This window comes from Equus przewalskii, chromosome 5, assembly GCF_037783145.1.
Source record: "Equus przewalskii isolate Varuska chromosome 5, EquPr2, whole genome shotgun sequence".
In the NCBI taxonomy this organism is placed as follows: Eukaryota; Metazoa; Chordata; class Mammalia; order Perissodactyla; family Equidae; genus Equus; species Equus przewalskii.
In genome coordinates, this window is record NC_091835.1 from 18520238 (window position 1) to 18541570 (window position 21333).

The 21333-nt window shown below is 42.9% G+C and overlaps 1 protein-coding gene across 20 annotated transcripts in view; it reads left to right on the forward strand.

Annotated features, from left to right (window-relative positions):
• Positions 1 to 21333, forward strand: part of ARMC9 (armadillo repeat containing 9) — a 134549-nt gene that overhangs the window by 51207 nt on the left and 62009 nt on the right. For 16 of the 20 annotated variants that reach the window (XR_011539824.1, XM_070618533.1, XM_070618537.1 and 13 more), the window contains 6 exons: positions 2374 to 2464; positions 3533 to 3656; positions 6659 to 6798; positions 8041 to 8117; positions 11044 to 11118; positions 18976 to 19066. Coding sequence is in view for 19 of the 20 variants with exons in the window: in XM_070618533.1 (XP_070474634.1) it covers positions 2374 to 2464; positions 3533 to 3656; positions 6659 to 6798; positions 8041 to 8117; positions 11044 to 11118; positions 18976 to 19066 (598 nt within the window). In the remaining variant the exon portion in view is untranslated. The remainder of the gene's footprint in view (positions 1 to 2373; positions 2465 to 3532; positions 3657 to 6658; positions 6799 to 8040; positions 8118 to 11043; positions 11119 to 18975; positions 19067 to 21333) is intronic. The other 4 variants (XM_070618536.1, XM_070618538.1, XM_070618552.1 and 1 more) reach the window with 1 other exon arrangement.

Here is a 21333-nt window from a genome sequence, read left to right on the forward strand (position 1 = left end):
GACGTTGAAACCAGCCTATAAGGTAGGAAGCAGTTGAATAGTATGTGGTTATGACTTAGAAACTCAGGTTCAAAGAGCAAATTCAATACTGATTCTTTCTGAGCTGTCATATTCCATTGAATCTAAGATGTGCTTTTCCTCCCCACTTTGGCATCTCTGAAATTGGAGTGTATCTAATAGTTGATGGCCTGTTATAGTTTATTGGTAGTGCTTTTTTCTTTTCTTTTCTTTTTTTTGGATGAGGAAGATTGTTGCTGAGCTAAATCTGTGCTAGTCTTCCTCTGTTTTGTCTGTGGGATGCTGCCACAGCATGGCTTGATGAGTGGTGTGTAGGTCTGTGCTAGGGATCTGAACCAGTGAGCTCTGGGCCGTCGAATTGGAGCATGCAAACTTAACCACTATGCCACCGGGCTGGCCCCAGTGCTTTTTCCTTTAAAAAAAACAATAACGTGGGGCCAGCCCTGTGGCCAGGTGGTTAAAGTTCCATGAACTCTGCTTCAGCAGCCTGGGTTTGTGGGTTCAGATCCAGGTACAGCCCTACTCCACTCATCAGCTATGCTGTAGAGGCATCCCACATACAAAGTAGAGGAAGACTGGCACAGATGTTAGCTTAGGGCCAATCTTCCTCACCAAAAAAAAGAGGAAGATTGGCAATGGATATTAGCTCAGGGTGAATCTTCCTCACCAAAAAAAAGTTTAAAAATAATAATAATAATCTGGGGGCCTGCTGGAGTTATCTTAAGATGTCAGAGAATCTACAGAACAGGAAACCTCCTTATGTAACATGCATGCCGTGTCACCATGACACCAAAATAAATTGACCCTTTCAGTCAGGAAATGAAGTGGTTGGTTAGTTAGTTTGTCCAGCCAAGTGTTTCTCAAACTTTAGTGTGCACTTGGAGAACTCCTTTTTTTTTTTTGAGGAAGATTAGCCCTGAGCTAACAACTACCACCAATCCTCCTCTTTTCGCTGAGGAAGACTGGCCCTGAGCTAACATTGTGCCCATCTTCCTCTACTTTATATGTGGGATGCCTGCACAGCATGCCTTGATAAGCTCTGCTAGGTCCATGCCCAGGATCCAAATTGGCGAACTCCAGGCCGCTGAAGCAGAGCGTGCAAACTTAACCACTGTGCCACCAGGCTGGCCCAAGAGCTCATTTATTTTTGACAGCATTCTGTTGTTTCAGGGATACAATATAGCTTCTTATGTCTCTCAGGATATTAGTGACAAATTTTTGTTTATTTTTAGTTTTCTTCTCCCCGCACAGTCTCACCTCCTGCAAGTTGCCTCCCCGCCCATTTGTTTTGGCTTTATTTTCCAGGTTAGAAACTTTCCTTAGGGTTCTGGTAGACCTTGGTTATCTCCTAATGTTTAGATGGGGGACTGAAAAGCCGAGTGGAAGTTCTGAGGATGAGAGTAGGGCCTCTAGACATGAGCTCCACTGAGGGGGATCCGGGTGGCCATCTGTTAGGAACCTTTGTTTCAGGATCTCTAGTTCTTTCCCTTGGGCTGGTCATTTTCCTCCAAGAAGTGTCTTCTGGTCTCCTGCTTAGACGGTAAGGGTCTGGTTGCCAGTGTTCTGGGAGCCAGGAAGGGGAAGAGGCATGGGGGTGGCTCTCTGTTCAGCGTTCACTCTGCATTTAGGCGCTGCCCCTCTCCATTGTGGAGTGGAAGCCTTGCTCACCTGTGCCTGGTGTCCCCCATGCAGAGACCCTTTGTGTTACCCTCCAAAGAGAGCGCACCCAGACCTGGGTGGGAGGCGTGCAGGAGCCACTGGACTGGGATACAGCTGCTTCTTTAACAGCTTTCGTTCGTTCATCTTTATTTTGCCCAGTTCTTGAGCCTTTTGAGGACTAAGTGATGTAAATTGGGCAATCTCTTGTTGCCTGTTTGGCATTCGTGTGTCTGCTAGGTCTGTTGCGATCCTGCATTCCTGATTCCAGAATTGTGTTGTTATAGTTTCTTGTGCGGTTCTCTCTGTCCTTGAGAATTTGTGTCTCTTTTAAAAATCCATTTACTGTAGTTCTACTGTTGTTTGGAGGGAGCAGAACTAGATGTATGCGTTGGATCTGTCGTTCTAACCCGGAAAAACATAAGCAACAATAATAGCAACAGTGTTGCCTCCTTGTGTCAGTCCCTGTTCTAAGTGCTTTCTATAATTAATTCTTTTAATTTAGGAGTCTGAATAACTTATTTTTATAAACCCTCAGAAATAATCAGTTGGAAATCAAGATTTCCAGATGAAATTTTTGGCTTTATTCTGTTTATTTCACCTCTAATAAATTCACCCAGAGGAAGAGAAGACCAGACCCATAGAGGAGACGTATGTTTATGTCTCACTTTTCTGTAACTTGGCCGTTCTTCCCCACAGAGGGGCGTGCTGCAGCTGCTGCACTCCAGGAGTGAGGTGGTGCGGCAGTACATGGCCAGGCTCATCAACGCCTTTGCCTCCCTGGCAGAAGGTAAGATGTCATCTTTCTTCAAGAAGAGCCAGGTCTTACTGATGTGTTTTTTCCTTTGAGAATGGATGTTCTTCCCCAAATTTATTAGAGATGACATATGTTCCCTCAGTTTATTACAGTTTAATGCCTCTAAGGTCTTTTGTGAAAATTAGTTGTCATGTTGCTGTAGTTTATGTCAGACCAAATTTTGATGATTTTGGAGCTTGTTTTGTAAGCCTTCTGGTTTTATTTTGGTGAAACAATTAAAGCTGATCCAAATAAGCACTGTACCGTTTCCTTCGAAGGACTATTACCTCTTAAATCTAGAGGATTCGAAAATTCCAAAAATAACACGTCACCATAACTGAATTCGAAATGATTTTACAAAGTGCCATCATATTTCTTAAGTTCTAATATGTTTAATCTCTTTTTAACCTGGATAAGGGGAATTTTCAAATTATGAATATACTATACTCCAAAAGTTTGTTCATTCATTCACTTGTCCGTTCTTCCGTCCATTTAGCACATATTTATCACAAGCCAGGTATGTGCCAGGGACCATTCATATAAGACTGTTGAAATTTACATATGGAATTAACATTGTCAGTGTCAAGAAGTCCACAACAGGCTAGTGACAATTCTAGGCTTATAAATAGGGTCCCAGATATAGTGCCCAACTTCTTCTCCAGGCCATGGGCATATCTAGAAGGATCAAGGAGCGTGGCCAGAAAGCACTACTTGGCTGCCTCTATTGTAGCGACTAAGGGGCTCATCTCACCCAGATTCCCCACACCCTTTCTCCTCATGGACCTGACTTTTGGGTTCAACATTTCAGGTAAATAAAGGACACTGCTACGCATAAGAACATAGTGATGAACTACGTTTAGAGTACACGAAGAGTGGTTTTCTGTTCATTAAAACCAACTTCGCAGGAGAAATATGTTTTAATAAGTTCTTTAGAAGATAAAATTATACAAACTCTACATGTGTCGTATGCAAAGTTTTCATAGAAAGTGGTTTTGGAGCATGAACTTAACACAAGATGAATTCTTTCCCTTTCTCACTTGTTCATCTCTGATTTATTAATAGGTCGCCTCTACCTAGCCCAGAGCACAAAGGTGCTGCGGATGCTGGAGGAGAGGCTGAAGGAGGAAGACAAGGACATCATCACCCGGGAGAATGTTCTTGGGGCCTTGCAGAAGTTCAGCCTCAGGTGCTAACCGTGCAATACGTTATGGCAGCTCCTGTGAAATCAAATTTTTTTTTTTTTTAAACACTGGTTTGTGCTTATTCAGTCCCAGAGACAACCCAAGAGGCAAATGGTATTTTTTCAGCCAGCGCTTAGGAGAGGTTGGGTGACTTTCCAAGATAGAGCTAGAAAGCGTATCTCTAATCCTCTAAACCATCCTGCTCAAGGCTGCTGTGGATGGAGGAAGACTTTTGCTTTTTTTTGAAGATTGGCCCTGAGCTAACATTTGTTGCCAATCTTTTTTTTTCCTTCTTCTCCTCAAAGCCCACCAGTGCATAGTTGTATATTGTAGTTGTAAGTCCTTCTAGTTCTGCTATGTGGGAGGCCACCTCAGCATGGCTTGGTGAGCAGTGCTGGGTCCATGCCCAGGTCTGTCTCTTGGGTTGTCACTGGGCCATGGAAGCAGAGCACGTGAACTTAACCACTCGGCCACCAGGCTAGCCCAGGAGGAAGACATTTTTAAAGCGCTGTTATATTCTCCTAATGAACATCATGCAGTGCTGACCAGGTGCTAGGTTGTGTCTGAGGCCATGTGCAAGGTTTGGAGCTATACACATGAATGAAACCTGAGAGCCTCAGCCCTCAAGTTGCTCACAGTCCGTTGTGGGGGATGTGCACATAGATGCACAAGGAGAGTAGGTGTGACTTCTGCAGAAGGCAGAGTTGGAGCCTCCATACATCCCAGCGAGCCTCCCTGTAGCCTCAGCCTGGACCCTGTCATGCCTTGGAACTGCTCCACTTCAGAAATTTGAAAATCAGACACCTCTCCTTGAACCAGATCTGATGTCTTCCGAGAGCTTTGTTTTTTAATTGACGGCTTTGTTGAGATGTACTTTACATACCAAAAAGTTCACCCATTTGAAGTCTACAATTCAGTGATTTGTCCTATATTTACAGAGTTGTGTGACCATTCCCACAATCTAATTTTAGAACATTTCCATCATCCCAAAAGGGAACTTCTTGCCTATTTACAGTCATTCCTCATTCCTACCCCTCGCCCCAAGTAGCCACCACTCTGCTTTCTGTGGATTTACCCGTACTGGACATTTCATATGGAATCATATGACATGTGTTCTTTTGTGACGGGCTTCTTTCACTTGGTATGATGCTTTTGAGGTTCACCCATGTGGTAGCACATATCAGTACTTTGGATATGAGGGTCGTTTCTACTTTTTGACTACTGTGCACAGTGCCACTATGAACGTTTGCATACAAGTGTTTGTGTGGATGTATATTTTCCTTTCTCCTGGGTAGGTATCTAGGAGTGGAATTGCTGGGTCATATGCTAATTCTTCCAGCATCCATGTTCCCTTATGACCACCTCACTTTCTCTTTGACTTTATTAAGAATTTTAGTACCTTGAGGGGCTGGCCCCGTGGCCGAGTGGTTAAGTTCGCGCGCTCCGCTGCAGGCGGCCCAGTGTTTCGTCAGTTCGAATCCTGGCGCGGACATGGCACTGCTCATTAGACCACGCTGAGGCAGCGTCCCACATGCCACAACTAGAAAAACCCACAACGAAGAATACACAACTATGTACCGGGGGGCTTTGGGGAGAAAAAAGGAAAAAATAAAAATCTTTAAAAAAAAAAAAAAAAAAAAAAAGAATTTTAGTACCTTGAGTCCTCAGCTTTTTCTGCCAGTCCTCCTCTGAACACACTTTCTTCCCATCAGATGTGGTTGACATTTGACTGACTCTTACTGATGACCTGAAGCCTGTAAAGTGATGTGTTCTAAGTGGGTAAATGTTTAGTGAGGGAAAGCTGTAGGTGTGTAGTTCCTATTTGCCAGGTCCCTGCTGATGAAAATTTCTTATTTAACAATATGAACTGAAAAGAACTAAGTAATCTCCACAGATTTTACTTCCTCAGATCATATGAACACTTCCTTTCTGTTTGTTTATAAAGATAATTAAGCTTGATGTTGAATGTATTTGGAAAACTTTTAGAAATTCAATAACTATAGTAACAGAGTTAAGATATGGTGAAGAAATACTTCTGCCTGGTAATGCAGATATTTACCGTACTGCCAATTTTTTATTTTCCTTCAAACAGTAATTTAAGCTTTTCTGTTCTAGAAATGTGCTTGATGTTTTTGCAGTTTTCCAGAGTCTCTACGATGAATGTAGAAAGTAGCAAGGCTTACCAAAAGAGCGTAGTCTTTGTTGTATTCTAATAAATTACATTGATCAGGTGGGTGTTGTGTTTAAGAATAGCATGAACAGTTACTGTCCTTGGTGATAGGTTTACCATAACCTGTTCATTAGGAGATGCACAGTGGTGGTTCCACCATGCTGTTTGATTTTCAAAGAATTCAGATGACTTCTCATGGTGATACCATGCTTAGTCTCGTCAATTCTTAAGACTGACGTGATGACATTTACTATAACACACTTTGATGAGCCATTGGATTTTGTAAGATTTTACACCTAGACCTTGGGTGGAAAATAAATTCGATATAAATTATATTACTCAGGTTATTAAATTACCCTTGCTCTACAGAGATCTGAATCAAAATGGTATTGAGCTAGTTTTTTCCTTTTCTTTTTTTTTTGTTTTTACGCAGCTCAAAGTGCCTATGCTGGATTATATAGGCTAGAATTTAGGTAAAAATTGTTTGTCAATGAATTATTTCTATGACTCTGTTTCCTGGGTTAAGTAAACAAAAGCTATCAATAAATAGTTATTAAATATTTGAAATAATATCCTGCTAATTCTAAATATTGAAAAGGAAACTTTCAAAGTAGAAGGTCTCCTTCCTGCCGTATCTTTCTTTAAACCATTAATGTCCCTGAGGTGGGTGTAGAGTTTATTGTTGTTGTTTCAGTTGTGTGGGTCTGACAATAAGATATTCCGCAGAGTCTGTCTTCCGGGGACTCTGTCACTTCTGAATGCAGTCGCATTACTCCATACTCTTGGGTGAAAAGTTTCCTGCCAGCTGTGATTTACCTGTAGGTGTTTTCTTCCCAGGCGCCCGCTGCAGACAGCGATGATTCGAGATGGCCTCATCTTCTGGCTCATTGATATTCTGAAGGACCCCGACTGCCTGTCTGACTACACGCTGGAGTATTCGGTGGCTCTGCTCATGAACCTCTGCCTCCGGAGCGCAGGTCTCCCAGCCTCAGCGCCCGCCCCTTGGCTCCCATGTGGGGAGGGGAAGAGATCCTGACCCTTGAATCTGGAGTACCAATGAGCCTGATGTGGTTTGCCTTTAGTTTCCCTCATAGAAAACTGAAAACAGAGTGTAAAGCATTTCCAACTAGGTATAAAGCTGTTGCATCCCGGAAGCCAAAATACCGTTCTGGCTTTGGAAAGAGTATTTTATATATATGCAGTGCCCACATTAAGAGGAAATTAAATTAGTTTACATTTTTCCTCATCTTCATTGCATTACTCAAAGATCGGAAGTTAAGAATTACGATCCGTTTTATCTGAAGACAGAGAAGTATGTTCCCAAGGTTCTACAGGACTCAGTTGGTGGCCGAGCAAAGATAACCTGCTCCCTGCTGTTAATCACAGTCATGTCTCACTCCACCCCCTGGAAGTGGAGCTTCTCTGGGGAACATCTAAAGTCATTTATGTCCTTGATCAATAAAAGTAGTGATTTTAGCTTTGTACAGGTGCCATCCCATTTAAATGATCTGTTACCTGGGATGCAAGAAGCCTCTTTAGAAGAAGTGCCACATCCAGCCTCTGGCTGACCTCCATCTGAGCAGCCCAGTACAGGGAGAAGAGGGGCCCCTGGATACATAGCTCCAGGGTGTTTGTTAGAAGCTTCCTCACCCTTGGGTGCCTTGTCATCTGAACTGCCTAACTGTGTGTTGTCGAATGAATGACTGTTATTTCAATCTCCCTCTTTTAAAAAATAGCATATGCAAATGTCCTAGCTTTAAAACATTTATCAGATTATTGTCAGCTTTTCTTATGATCATCTGTTTATTTGCAATGATTGTTATGATGATGTTCAGAATTACTAAAGTACCTGTGTGATTAGCATGATGATGGCATGTGCACTTGGGAGGTAGAACTCTGCTTATAGTATGTGGTGCTCTCACTCCAATGAGTAGCTCTGTGCTCTGCGTGCATAATAATAACCACCGCCATTTACTGAGCACTCGGAGTATGCCAGCCTATACTGAGTTACTGAATTCTACACTAGCCTGTGAGGTCAATATTAATAATCCCTAAGGAATCCCAGAGGAAGAAACTGAGGCCCAGATTGGTTTAGTGACTCACCCAAGGTCACACAGCTCATAAGCAGAGGAGCCAAGATTTGTGTTCAAGTCTGCTTGACTTGCAACGGTGCTTCTGAGTTTAGTCATGTTATGTTTTGTTTTGTTGTTTTCCTGAAGGGAAGAACATGTGTGCCAAGGTGGCAGGCCTCGTGCTGAAAGTTCTTTCAGATCTGCTCGGCCACGAAAACCACGAGGTACTCAGTCTTCGCTGCTAGTCCTGGGCTTGGGGGAGGGCTGGCCCAAGATGGTTACTGCACTCTGCCACCTCCAAGTGTTTGTGTAAGCTACTTCAAAGCTTTTCTAAGTTTTAAATTCTGGGGCTCAGAAGCAGGAAGCTGTTCCTCCACTCCCCATTTACTAGCGCCCTGCCCTCACTGACCTGTGCTAGCTCCCTCTCATGCATTATTTTTCTCTCCTTATCATCTCTCTCTGCTTCATTCTTCCCCCCAGGTTGGCACTCTTCTGTTATGTTTAATATGTGTCTGTGGATGTGCATGTAGCCTGCAAATTTATCTGATATTGCGTGTGGGTGTGTGTGGATATATTTAATTTGTAGAAATAGGATTGCATTGTAGCATTCCTTCTTACTTTTTTCTCTGTGTTTTTTGGATCTTTCTGTTGCTTTATATACATCTAGCTCCTTAACTGTCACTACTGCAAAGTGACCCTTGTTTGCAGCCCTCCCATTTAATATCCAGTCCCCGGGCGTGGCCACTTCAGTTGGTTCCAGCTCTGTGCTGCCACAGCGGTCCTCAGTGGATGTCGCGAACTTGCCCCACGAGGGCCTGCGCAGAGCTTTCCTGGGCAGCAGAGACACTTGTCTCTGCCGGCTCACCTGTGCGTCAGCCTCAGGGCAGAGTAGTGCCCAACTGTCCTGCAAAATGGCTGTTCTACCTTCTTCTTATACTGGTATTGTCCCCAACACTGGTGCGATCTTCTCCATTGTCTAGCCCATGGTTTGCAAGCCCTTTTTAAATAAAATAGAGGTCTAGACAAACTAATTAACAAAAACTAATAAACGATGTGATAATTCTCTCACCTGCTTTCTGCAAATGCCTTTGCGGAAACCATGGCATGACTTTGCACCTGAAGCCAAAACCTCGGCAGAAGTCTGGCCTCTTTCACCCCATCAGGTGCAGGGGTCTGTTAGCAGGACGGGCCTGAGCACGGCTGGGCCCCTGCGTCGGGTTCCGTGCATTTCTCCCGCGTCCTCCGTCCCCGGCCCGTCAGCCGGGCGGCGTGGGCTGCGTTAGCGAGTGGTGCCTGTTACAGCGTGTGCTGTGCCTTTTGTGTTTTAAAGTCAGCGAGCTCTTAACTTCTTCTACACCTGAGTGAGCTCTGCTGTCCATTGTATTCAACTCAGGCACTTGAGCCCAATGGGAAGTATGTTCTGGCGTCTAATTAGGTTGGTTTCAAGTGTTGGAACCAGTGTGTCCGCTCTGAAAACTGAATAGACCAAAGGATTCAAATCTTGGCATTAACTGTTTCCAATGCATTTGCTTTGAAAATGAGCTGGAAAATCTACCAATATGTATTTTAGAGCCTAGAAATGTGTTTGCTGCACAAATAAATGATACCTATGTATCATTTATATCATGTATACTGTATGCATGTATACTGTATGAGATAGTCATGGTCTTGACAGACAAGACCCAGAAGCTATAAAGAAAAAGATGCATGTATTTGACTATGTGAACAGTAAATTATTTGTATGGAAAAAGATGCTGTAATCAAAGTCAAAAAACAAACAATACCCTGAAAAAAAAATGTGCGTCACCTCTGACAAAAGTTTAATATCCCTAATATATGAAGAGCTCCTATAAATTGATAAGTAAAAGTCAAACAGAAAAAAAGCCACCAGGAAACAAAGAGGAAAGGATATTTATAGAATAGTAAATCTCGATGGCCTATAAACATGAAAAGATGTTTAATTTTTCTAGAGTCAGGGAAATGAAAATAAAAACAACTATAGGATTTTTTTTAACCCATTAGATTAGCAAAAATTAAAAATGATAATAAAGTCCATTGCTGGAAAGGGTGGTGGGAGAGGAGCCCTCCTCCATTGCTGGGGAGAGGATGCAGCACACCTCTGCTCAAAGAGAGCTCTCATTTATTCAGCGCCTGCTGTGTACCACATCCTGTTCAGGCTTAACGTCGGGGTTGCCTGTGTGAGTAAAACATGGGTCCTGTCCTTGAAGTGCTCATAATAGGTGAGACATAAGTATAAATTTAAAAATTCACTGAATCCAGTGCGTTCGTGCAGGGATGCAGGAAGCAGAGTGGACCCTGTGTAGGGGGTTAGGAAAAGGCTCCCTATGAGATGTCTGAGCTGAGTTTTAAAGGATGAATCATAGCTTTCCAGTTAGACACACGTGGGAAGAGCATTCCCAGTAAGGTGAAGTGCTAGAACCAGGTCAAGGTGTGTGGGGGGGGTGTGTGTGTTGAGGGAGAAGTCCCTTAAGTAGGGTGGAATCTGTGCAGTGTGAACTTCACGGTGGCAGGAAAGGAGGAGCAGAGGGAGATGATTTAGAGGCCAAACGTTGAATGTTCCTGAGTATTATACTAAAGAGTTAGGACTTTCCAGCTAGGCCCTGTGGAAAGTTTCTGAGGTAGGGAGAAGGATGATTTGGCCCATGTTGTAGAATTTGGGCAGTGATACGATAGTTGGATTAAAGGGTGATCATCGAAGGCAGAGAGACTCATTCGGAGATGTGATGTGGCCTAGGTCATGGACGATGATACCTGAACAAGGACAGTAGCAGTGCATATGGAAAAGAAGGGTCCCTGTTGAAGATAGCTTGGAGACTTGACATTGGAGAGTAAAAAGAGGAATCAGTGATAACTCCAGAGGTTCTAGGCTGAGTGATCAGGATGACATTAATTAGGCAATGAAACTAAGCTTTGGGAGGGAATGATGAACTTGGTTTTGAACTTTTAGTTGTAGCTGTCACTGGAACATGCAAATGGAGATGTCTGTCATGCATCCTAGAGCTCAGGAGAGCTGTGAAGAGGGTAATGCTCACTCTCCTGTTAGCCAGATTGTTCTCAAGTGTAGTGTTTGATCATTGAGTTGCATAATATTTGAGAACTTGCAAATGACTGTTTTTTCTCCCCTTAAAGATACAGCCATATGTGAATGGAGCTTTGTACAGCATTCTTTCTATTCCATCCATTCGTGAGGAAGCAAGAGCAATGGTAAGAAAGTAAATGTGTAAGCTTCTATCAGTGCCACAGTTCAGAAGCTGGAGAGCAAGGAGTTCCTGGGCTGGGCTCCGTGCGACGGCTGCAGATAGTTTATGAACTCCCTGAAGTTGTATGCCGTTTACTTATTTGCAGTTTTCTGGGGAGAGAGTCTGTAGCTTTTATCAGATTCTCAAGGGATTCCTAGCTCCTAAATGATTAACAACCACAGTGTTAGAAAGTTCCCAGAAGGATTTATTTTTGGAAAGCTGAAGACATTGTTTTTTTTTTTAATTTAAATGACCCATTTTAATTTGGGGCTTAGGGAATGCTTATGGATTTCGTAGTAGGAGAAACTTAGCAGGAAAATGATGAAATGGAAAAAAATCATCACTCAAATTCACCTCCCGGATTCCTGGAGGAATTGTGGCAGAACTGAGAACTGGCACAATCAAAACACTCTTTTAATCTGCAGATATTCTGATAGCAACCAAATGGAAGAGAAAAGCTGATAAAGGTGATGAAACTGTCTGGTACTTGGTTTGGTTGGTACATAGTGAATTCAATATTTAACGTGTTTACGTTAGTACAAAACACATTTAATGTGTTTCCATAATGTATTTACATTACTAATTACAATTTGTTCCATTACATTTACATTAGCTTATATTGGAAGAATAAAACAAGCCTCAGGTGATTAGCATCTTGCTTTGAGATGACAGATGTTCGTAGATCTAAACAGTGAAACCATTGGAGTTTTGTCCTTTTTCCTTACGACGTGAAATCAGGTTAACAGAGTGCGTATTAAGTGCTACGATGAAGGGATTAGATATATTTCCACAGTCAAGCCACAGGCTAAATTCAGTTTGAGACCAATGAAACATATTCTTCCGCTTAAGTTTCGCTTACTTAGAAGAATTGCTTAATCTTCTAATTGTTCATCTAAAATTACATGAACAGTTATGCCAGAGATAAAAACTTAAGAACCATTCTGTGTGGTCACAGTAAACAGTGGAACTTAATTGCCTACTGCTTTTAAATCAAAAATCTGCTTTTTCCATATAGAACAGGGGAAAATAAACTTGATTAATTTCTGCCTTATGGTCAATCAGGTGAAAGAGGAATTGTCAACCAAGGCAGAGAACAAGGAAGAAAACACATGGGCTGAGGAGAGAGAGAGAAAGGAGGTGACATGGAATCCCAGAGCGTGAAAGGCAGCACGGAAGAGAGACATCCAGGGCGACGGGGTGGAGAAGGCATTAAAGTGGCAGGGCCCACGTGGGCAGGAGAGACCCGTAGGTGTAGGACATGAGGGAGGACGACCTTAGAGATCATCCAAGCCCAAGAGAAAAAAGCTGAAGAAGGGACAGAGCCTCAGAGACTTGTGCAGTCAGAGCCAGAGGGCTCGCACACGTGTAACTGGAGTCCCAGGAGGAGGGGAGACAGAGGCAGTGGGGCAGAGAAAAGGTTGAATAAATAATGATGGAAGTTGGTGAAAAACAGAAATGTAATAAGAAGGTATTTAGGAAATCCCAAAATGTTTGGAAATTAAGCAGCACTATTGTGTTTGTTATCTATTGCTGTGTAATAAATTACCCCAAAGCTTAAGGGCTCAAAAAAAACAAACTATTCTCTCACAGTGTTGTGTAGGACAGAAGTTTGAGAGCAGATTAGCGGGATGGTGCTGGCTAAGAATCTCTCATTAGATTTTAGTCACGTCTTCAGCCCAGGCAGCCAAGACTTGATAGGGCTGGACAATCCGCCTCCAGGCTCACTCACGTGGCTGGCTGTTGGCTGGGGACCTCATTTCCTTGCCACATGGGCCTCTCCATAGGGCTTCTCTCTACACGGTAGCTGACTTCCCCTTGAGTGAGTGAGCCCAGAGAGGCAGAGTGAGCAAGGTGGAAGGCACAGTATCCTTTATAGCCTAATCTCAGGGGTGACTACCATGCCTTTTATTCTCTTGGTTACGCAGACCAACCCTGGTACAGTGTGGGAGGGGACTGCTGAGAAGCATGAATGCCAGGAGGTAGGGATCACTGGGGGCCATCTTGGAAGCTGGCTCCCACACACTTGTAAGTCACCTGTGGAGCAAAGAAGAAATCACAAGGGAAATTAGGGGCTATTAATCTTTTGACATATATTACAATTATTTCTCCAATTTTTTACTTGTCTTTTAATTATGGTGTTTTGGGTCATATGACAGCTTTAATTATAGTCAAGTCTGTTAATATTTTCCTTTATAGTTTCTGACGTAAGTTTCTAGACAGCCTCTGAAATAGTTGACTTTAGAAAGAAAACTTGGAACACTTAGGAAAAGGTATAAGTAGCTTAAGCTTCCCACTTGCGTTTTAACAGGGATCAAAGTCATAAGCTAATGGAGGAGCGCCCTTGTTGCCTGAGCTGAGGAAGCCTTTGGACATATCACCTAAGCAGTTGCCTATTAACTATTCGTAAGAGAGGCCCTAAGGGAGGTTATGGCCACAACAGAGTTTTTCTAAAACCCTGAAATTTCCCTCATTCCACTCTTATCCTTGAGGAAGTTTTTAGATTGATAAAAGGTAGTGTATTCTTTTTGCAAATAACAATAATAAAGGAAACCAGACAATGAGGAGAACATTGTCGATAATCTCACCACCCTCACATCAGCTCATACACAGTGCCGGAAAGTGGTGGCAGAGCCGACGTTCTCAGACCATGCTGGCGTTTGCACTGTGCACTGGCACAGTCCTTTTGGAAAGAAATTTGGTATTATATAGGAAAAACCAGGAGAACCTCCGTATTTTGGATTAATTCCTTTTCCTTTGGTTATTGGTGCAGAGAAGAGCTCTATGCATAGAGATGCTCATTTCAACATTTTTACATTAGTGAAAAACCGGAACATAGAGGAATTGCTAATGGAATTATAATTCTTTTGCTCAAAATATTAATAGCTATTGAAGATGATAATTAGGAAAAGCAATAAGACTATGGAAAAATTTTATTGTATAATGAGGGATAAAAGCAGAATATGAGATTATAAAAATTCTGTTTTTGCAATCATGTAAAGCACTTGTGTGCTTGTGGAAAATGACGAAGAATACATAAAAATTATATTAGTACCAAAGGCTATTATGATGGTCTTAAAATAATACCAAAAAAAAAAAAAAAAGGAGAAAAAGATAAATGAGTACCCTGAGGCTCATTTGAACTTTAAGAGTTCACCAAGGTCTGGGGCTGGAGAGCAGTTCAGATGGATAGGGCTGCCCTCATGCCCATTCCAAAGCCGCCTGCTTCCAGGGCGAGGCTAACTGTCGGCCATGGTGCTCCTCCCTGAAAGCTAAAGCCCAGCCCAGCCATCCGCCCAGGGCTGGGGCAGACCAGATGCTCTGCTGTTTGTGAAGGCTCCCAGAGTCTCTGGGAGAGCCAGGGAGCTGGGCAGAGGAGGCACACAGCCAAGAGGAGTGATACCACCCCTGCAGCTTACACCATGACCCTGGGGCCCACCACTCACACTAGAAACTCTACCTCTGCTGTCACCAAAGGCCTGGATGCCATTGTCCCCAACTGTCGAAAAGATGTGTATTCCTCATGTGTCTGATTCTTCCCATTGCCCACTTTCAAGTCAGTCTCACATGGGTGCATTTGATCAGCAGGATCTAGGTCACCTGCCTGCACCCTAGCTGCAAGGGAGGCTGGGAATGCTAATATTCTGGCTGCTACTGTGGGAAATTAACATGTTGTACAGAAGCTGTTTAAAAAGTGTTCCTCAAGACAAACACATAGATAAGGAGAACAGATTAATGGTTACCAGAGGAAAAGGGGGTGGGAGGAGGGCAAAAGGGATAAAGGGGCACATGTGACAGATAAGAACTTGACTATTGGTGTTGAAAATAATTAATTTTTAAAATTTTTGAAAACAATTGATTTTGTTAAAATACTAGCCAGCAAAAAAAAAACTTAAAAAAATAAAAAGTGTTCATCAGCCACAGATCTAGCAATTGTCCATTACAGTTGGTCAGGCTGTTCACTATATTCCATGGCATCCATTATGTGTGGGCTTTTCAAAATAAGTGTGGAAATCTTACCGAGAGGATTATAAATTGATACAAAATTTTTTGTAAAAATATTCATGTTCTTTGCCCAGTAATTCTACTTCTGGAGCTCTGTAGAAGACATGAACAAAGATTCTTGTATCACAGTGTCCATTACTGCATTGCTGATCACACTGGAAAACAGGAAGCAACCGGAATGCCCAGCATTAGGGGAATGAATCAGGCAGAACAGAGATGGAGGGTGAGGTGGTGAGGAGTGGGAGCTCCCAAGCCTGGGGCTGTGTTTGAATCTTGCCCCTGTGACCTCCTGGTGTATTATATATCATTGGGCTAATGACTGCATCTCTTATTGGAGCTGTTTTGTTCATCTGTAAAATGGGGATTATTGTAGTACCAGACTCTTAAGACTGTGTTGAGAATTAAAAGTGCTGATACGCATGAGATGTTTAGAACAGTACCTGGCACATGGCAAGTACTGAAAAATGTTAGCTGTTACTATTATTGTTACAGCCATTAAAATTGTTTATAAAGTTTTATTGATCCATGAAAATGATCATAAAGTTAAATTGAAAAAGAATAAACATTATGTTATCAATATGGTCTCAGTTAGGTGAAACAGTGCCCATAAAAGGCAGGAAATATCTTAAAATGTTCAGTTATTATCTCTGGGTGTAGAGGCTTGTGAGTAATTTTTATTCTTTTCTTTTGTATAGTTTACAAGTTTCCTACAGAGAACCTGTATAACTTTCATAACTAAAGGAAAGTATTTCTGTCCACCTGAAATAGATATTTGTATTTCTAGGGGGCAAATTTCTCTTGGAGACCTTTAGTGATGTAAGTCTAGTCTTTTTGGGCTGGAACAAAACAATATGGCGGAGAGCTGAATTGCTGAGCGTGAGAGAGGCGGGTTTTAAGTTAGTGAGATGGTATAGTGTTCTGGCATGTCGTAGGCCCTGTGAGAGGGCTTTGTCTCATTTAATCCTCCCGAAGGTCCCCTGAGGGAGTTACTGTATTCGTGCCCATTTTGCTGCTGATGAAATGAGGTTTGGAGGTTACATCTCTTGTTCAAGGTCACACAGCCAGGGAGTGGCCAGCCCGGGCGGTTTGGCTCCAGAGCTCTCCAGGCCTGTGCTGCAGTGTCGCTCCAGACTCGGGACTGGATACACCCCCAGAGTTTTACCTGATGAGAAATCCGGACATGATCAGTCACATAACACAAATACGGTCTGCTGTGTGGTGATCTTTAATCATAGGTCACTGGTAGGGCCATGAGTTCCTTACTGTTTTACTTTTTGTACCTTGTTCGCGTTCCCGTTTACACACATCTAGCTAATACACAAGTACCTGTTCTTATCCTTTCCCTCTACCCTGGCATCTTTATTTTTTTTTTCAGTAAAAGAGCCCATGGCTTTTATTTTATTAAAATCTTCATTTTCTACTTCCTTCTTCCTCCTCCTCCCCCTCCGTCCGTGAAATGGTATACTTTCCCTTTAAGATTCCAGGCATTTTTATTTGGCCTGGATTATCTGAAATGACAAATTAGTACTTCCATGATAAAATAGTATTTTTGTGATTTATTATTATTATAATTTACATTTTAGATTAAACCTTACCTAACATATATGGTTTAAAAAAATAAGTGAAAGTTCTCACTGGGGAATTTTCTATTAAGAAATCTTCCCCAAGTAATCCTCCTAATTACAGAGAAGGAGTTTGTGATTTTTTCCCCAAGTAACAACTGAACTAGAGATCAAGCAAATGAGGGGCTGGCCCGGTGGCACAGCGGTTAAGTGCGCACATTCCGCTTCAGCAGCCCAGGGTTCACTGGTTCGGATCCTGGGTGCGGACATGGCGCAGCTTGGCAAGCCATGCTGTGGTAGGCGTTCCATGTATAAAGGAGAGGAAGATGGGCATGGATGTTAGCTCAGGGCCGGTCTTCCTCAGCAAAAAAAAGGAGGATTGGCAGCAGTTAGCTCAGGGCTAATCTTCCTCAAAAAAAAAAAAAGGAAAGAGAGCAAATGAGAATGAAAAGCTCTTCCGTTGTAAGCAGCCTCTGGGAAGAACAATAGAGGGGAGCCTGTGTGGATGTGTCTCGCTCAGCTGGTGAGGACGTTAAAGACGTTGACCTCACGAGCTGGTGGGCAGTGATCCTGATCTTTGGTGTTCTCCAGTTTATCACACTGCTTTCATGATACTGTTCTCCTTCCTCTGGCCCTGACATTGGGTGGGGATGGAGAATGGAGAAAAGATCAGTTTTTGAGATGGAGGGACAAAAAATTCAGCTCTCCTGACAGCTATGGGCCTGCCTCTGGTCAGACAAGCCCAGGTGTGTCTTACTGGTCCCCCAGGGGCCCTTGGCGCTGCTGACCATGCCCTCTTTGCAAAGCTCTTCCCTGGACTTAAGGACTATCCAGAGTTGTGCTTCCTTCCAGACCACTCCTTCAGGTTCTCCTCTGTGGGCTCATCGATGTCTGCCTCCCAGTTAAATGTCACTGTTCTCTAAGGCTCTGTTCTAACCCTCTTTTCTTTACTCTGCCATCACCAGGAACCTCACGTATTCCCTTGGCTTCAGTTACCAGATCGCTCTTCTGAGCTGCAAACCCCTACCAGACACAGCAAGCACAGTCTCAGCCATTTGTTGAGTATCGGCTGTGTGCCAGCTGTGGGACCAGATGCTGTTTTTTTAGATATAATTTATAAACAGTGAAATGCACAAGGCTTACCTATGCAGTTTAATGCATTTTAACAGATATATACATCTACATAACCAACACCCAATTTTATACTTTATCTTTTAAAAATCTCGTATTAACTCAAGTTGCCACCCTTATTTTATAGTTGAGAAAACAGGCTGGGAGGAACTAAGTAATTTGACCAAGGTCACACAGTTAATTTATGTGGGAGCTAGGATTATAATCTAGATTGAACCTTTCTAGAAGGCAATACTTTGCTTTAGATGATGGGAACTCAGCACGTTCAAACTGCACTTGACACTTCTTCTTTGATTCAGTTAGAGCTATTGACTCCAAACTGACTTCCATAAAAAGGGAACTTACTGGCTCATGTAACTGAAAAGTCCAAGTGTAAGCTTCAGGCACAGCTTGATCAGGGTCACATATCACTAGATTTCTTTCTCTGCTGGCACCTCTCGACTCTGCTTCCTCTGTTTTGGATTCATTATTAGATACACTTTCACCTTGTGGTGGCAAGAAGGCCTCATCAGCTCCAGCCATACATACTCATTCAGATCCCGCAAGGAAAGAGAAAGGAGGGGAAATAGACACGTGTGCTTAAGTCAGCATCTTATCTCTACGTTTCCCTGGAATTCTGATGTCACTCTTTTGTAATAAAGTAAATAATGCATCATGTAGTGACTTTATAATTTTTGATACAAAAAGAATGACAGCTCTTTAAAAAGAGGTGCTATTTGTTCATTTACTTCTCTGAGCATAAGCTTTCACTTTTCAAAGACTTTATTTGGCCCTACAGTCCAGAAGCCAGTGTATAAATATAAGGAAAACACAGAAAAGAAACCACCTCCTGAAACAATATAATGCCCAAACTGAAGGGAATACTTATGCAGTGAAATTAAGCAATATATTCTTTTCTTGCTAAATGTGTTAGAATTAGGTCAGTCAACCAAGAAGAAAACAATTGTACTGTGAATTATGAAAAGAAGAAAAAGAATATTTAGTACTGAGCAGAGGAATTTTTATTGTGCATATCCCTTCCCCCTGAAAAAAAGGGTTTTTTTTAATTAGGTGAAACTACCCCATTGAAAAGTAGTTTTCCCCCCAAAACCTGAAATGTTACCTCTTACTCTCTCCAATGCTTCCAGGGAATGGAAGACATCCTTCGCTGCTTCATCAAAGAAGGCAATGCTGAAATGATCCGCCAGATTGAATTTATCATCAAGCAGCTAAATTCAGGTCTGTTTATTGCAAGAATCTCTGATCTACCTTTTGAATCTTTCATGTATGCCAGAAAGATACATGGGTTTTCCTAGAGGGGCTTGTCATATCTTGGAATTCATTCAAGAGGCCTTAAGAGGTGTGGGGAGACCCAAGTGAACCCACAAACAAAAGTTCAACCAGGTAGTCAAAGTCAGATCATCCCAGGATCAATATCTCGTCACACTTTAGGCTTATAATCAACAAAAAGAATTCAAAAGCAATTACAGAAACTGCTCTAACTGTAAGTTCTCTTTATGTGGGGTTTCCCTTCCTAATTCTTTCCACACCTCATAAGGGGGGACCTGGGGTCCCAGGGTCAGATAATGAAAACAGATGCCAGTCTTTCTAGCACCACTGTAGAAAATGTCGTCATCCTCCCACATTCATTCATTCACTCCTAAAAAATTTATGTTGCCAACTGGCAGCCTGGGACAATGTGATCCCCTTTCTATCTGGCTTCCTCCATTACCATGACAATGCGCATCCCATAATAAGCAGGAAAGGAGGGCAAAGGAAGCTTTGGATGGGACCGAGGTGGTGGGGAAGCTCTTAGCTCTTTCTGTGGACTCCTGACACCTTGATCCTGACTCACACACTGCCAGCATCCAGGGCCAAGTATGTCACTTACATCTTTGTACATGCCCTTCCCCAACACCCAGCAGTCCCTGTCACTGAAAGTCCAAGAGCACAGATCCTGTTCAGCACATGAGCCAAGATAAAAAGTGAATCTGCTGATCTCTAATCAAGTCAGCAGCTTGAGCAAGCCCTCAGGTGGCTCTTCGAGCTCATGATTCACAGCCTGGACTGCACAGGGCGGTCACCTGGGGAGATCTGAAAATCCCAAGGCAGTGCCCCATGCCAGTTAAATCAGGGTCTCTAGGAGAACCCAAGCGGCGAATAGTGTTAAATGCTCCCAGGTGATTCCAGTGTGCAGCCGGCCCTCAGGAAAGGAAGGGTACGGGCAACTGCAGTGCCACGCCCTGTAGTTATTGGAGTGAGGGCACCTTGTTGGGGGACACAACCCAGGGAACAGTGTAGGGAACAGGGCTGATGTCCCTGACATCCCAGAGAGGAAGAGCTGAGGTTTATTAGGTACTTCACTTCACAGGATGGGATTGTTCCAGGGCTGGGAGGAGTCTTGGCCAACAGGCTCAGGGAGGGGAACATGGCTGGACTAGCCTGGGGACTCACGACGTGTTGAAGATCCAAAAAAAAAAAAGGCATTTCCACATTTGAAAAGAAAGGTTTATAAGTGATGAATATAGCAACACCTATTTTGAAAGCCACTTACTAAAGGTGGAATGGAGTAGTGCTGTTCATGGACCAGTAGGCAAAAGAAGTTAGGTAGTCAAGCTTCAGCCCAAACGCAGAATGACACAGCATCCTCCTATCTGCAAAGTAGCTTTTTTGACTAAATAGCATTCCATGACAACAGCACAGCCCATGATAGGCGTGGAGGTGTGTGAGCCCCCGTGAGGTGGAGCCGGAAGTTGGTATCCCAACGGCCTGGGTCCAGCCGAGTCAGTGGAGTCCTTCCCTTTAGAATGAGGGCTGCGTTGAGAATGACAGGTGTCCTGGAGTTTCTAGCTATTCCCTTCTAGAAAATGGTTTTGGGGTTTGATTAAGTTTAGGTGAAGCTGCTGCCTTCCTAAGTGTGCTGGGCAATCTCTTCAAGAATGGCCTGAGAACGCTCTTTGACATCGGTCTTAGCAGCATATTTTCAAGTACCATGTCTGACCGGGCAAGGGAAACTAAAGAAAAATAAACAAATGGGACTACATCAAACTAAAAAGCTTCTGCACAGCAAAGGAAACCATCAACAAAATGAAAAGACAACCTAACAATTGGGAGAAGATATTTGCAAACCACATATCAGATAAGGGGTTAATATCCAAAATATACGAAGAACTCATACAGCTCAACAACAAAAAAACCAACAACCCAATTAAAAAATGGGCAAAAGATCTGAACAGAGATTTCTCCAAAGAAGATATACGGATGGCCAACAGGCACATGAAAAGATGCTCAACATCATTAGCTATCAGGGAAATGCAAATCAAAACTACAATGAGGTATCACCTCACTCCGGTCAGAATAGCTGTAATTAACAAGACAGGAAACAACAAATGTTGGAGAGGATGTGGGGAGAAGGGAACCCTCATACACTGCTGGTGGGAGTGCAGACTGCTGCAGCCACTATGGAAAGCAGTATGGAGATTCCTCAGAAAATTAAAAATAGATCT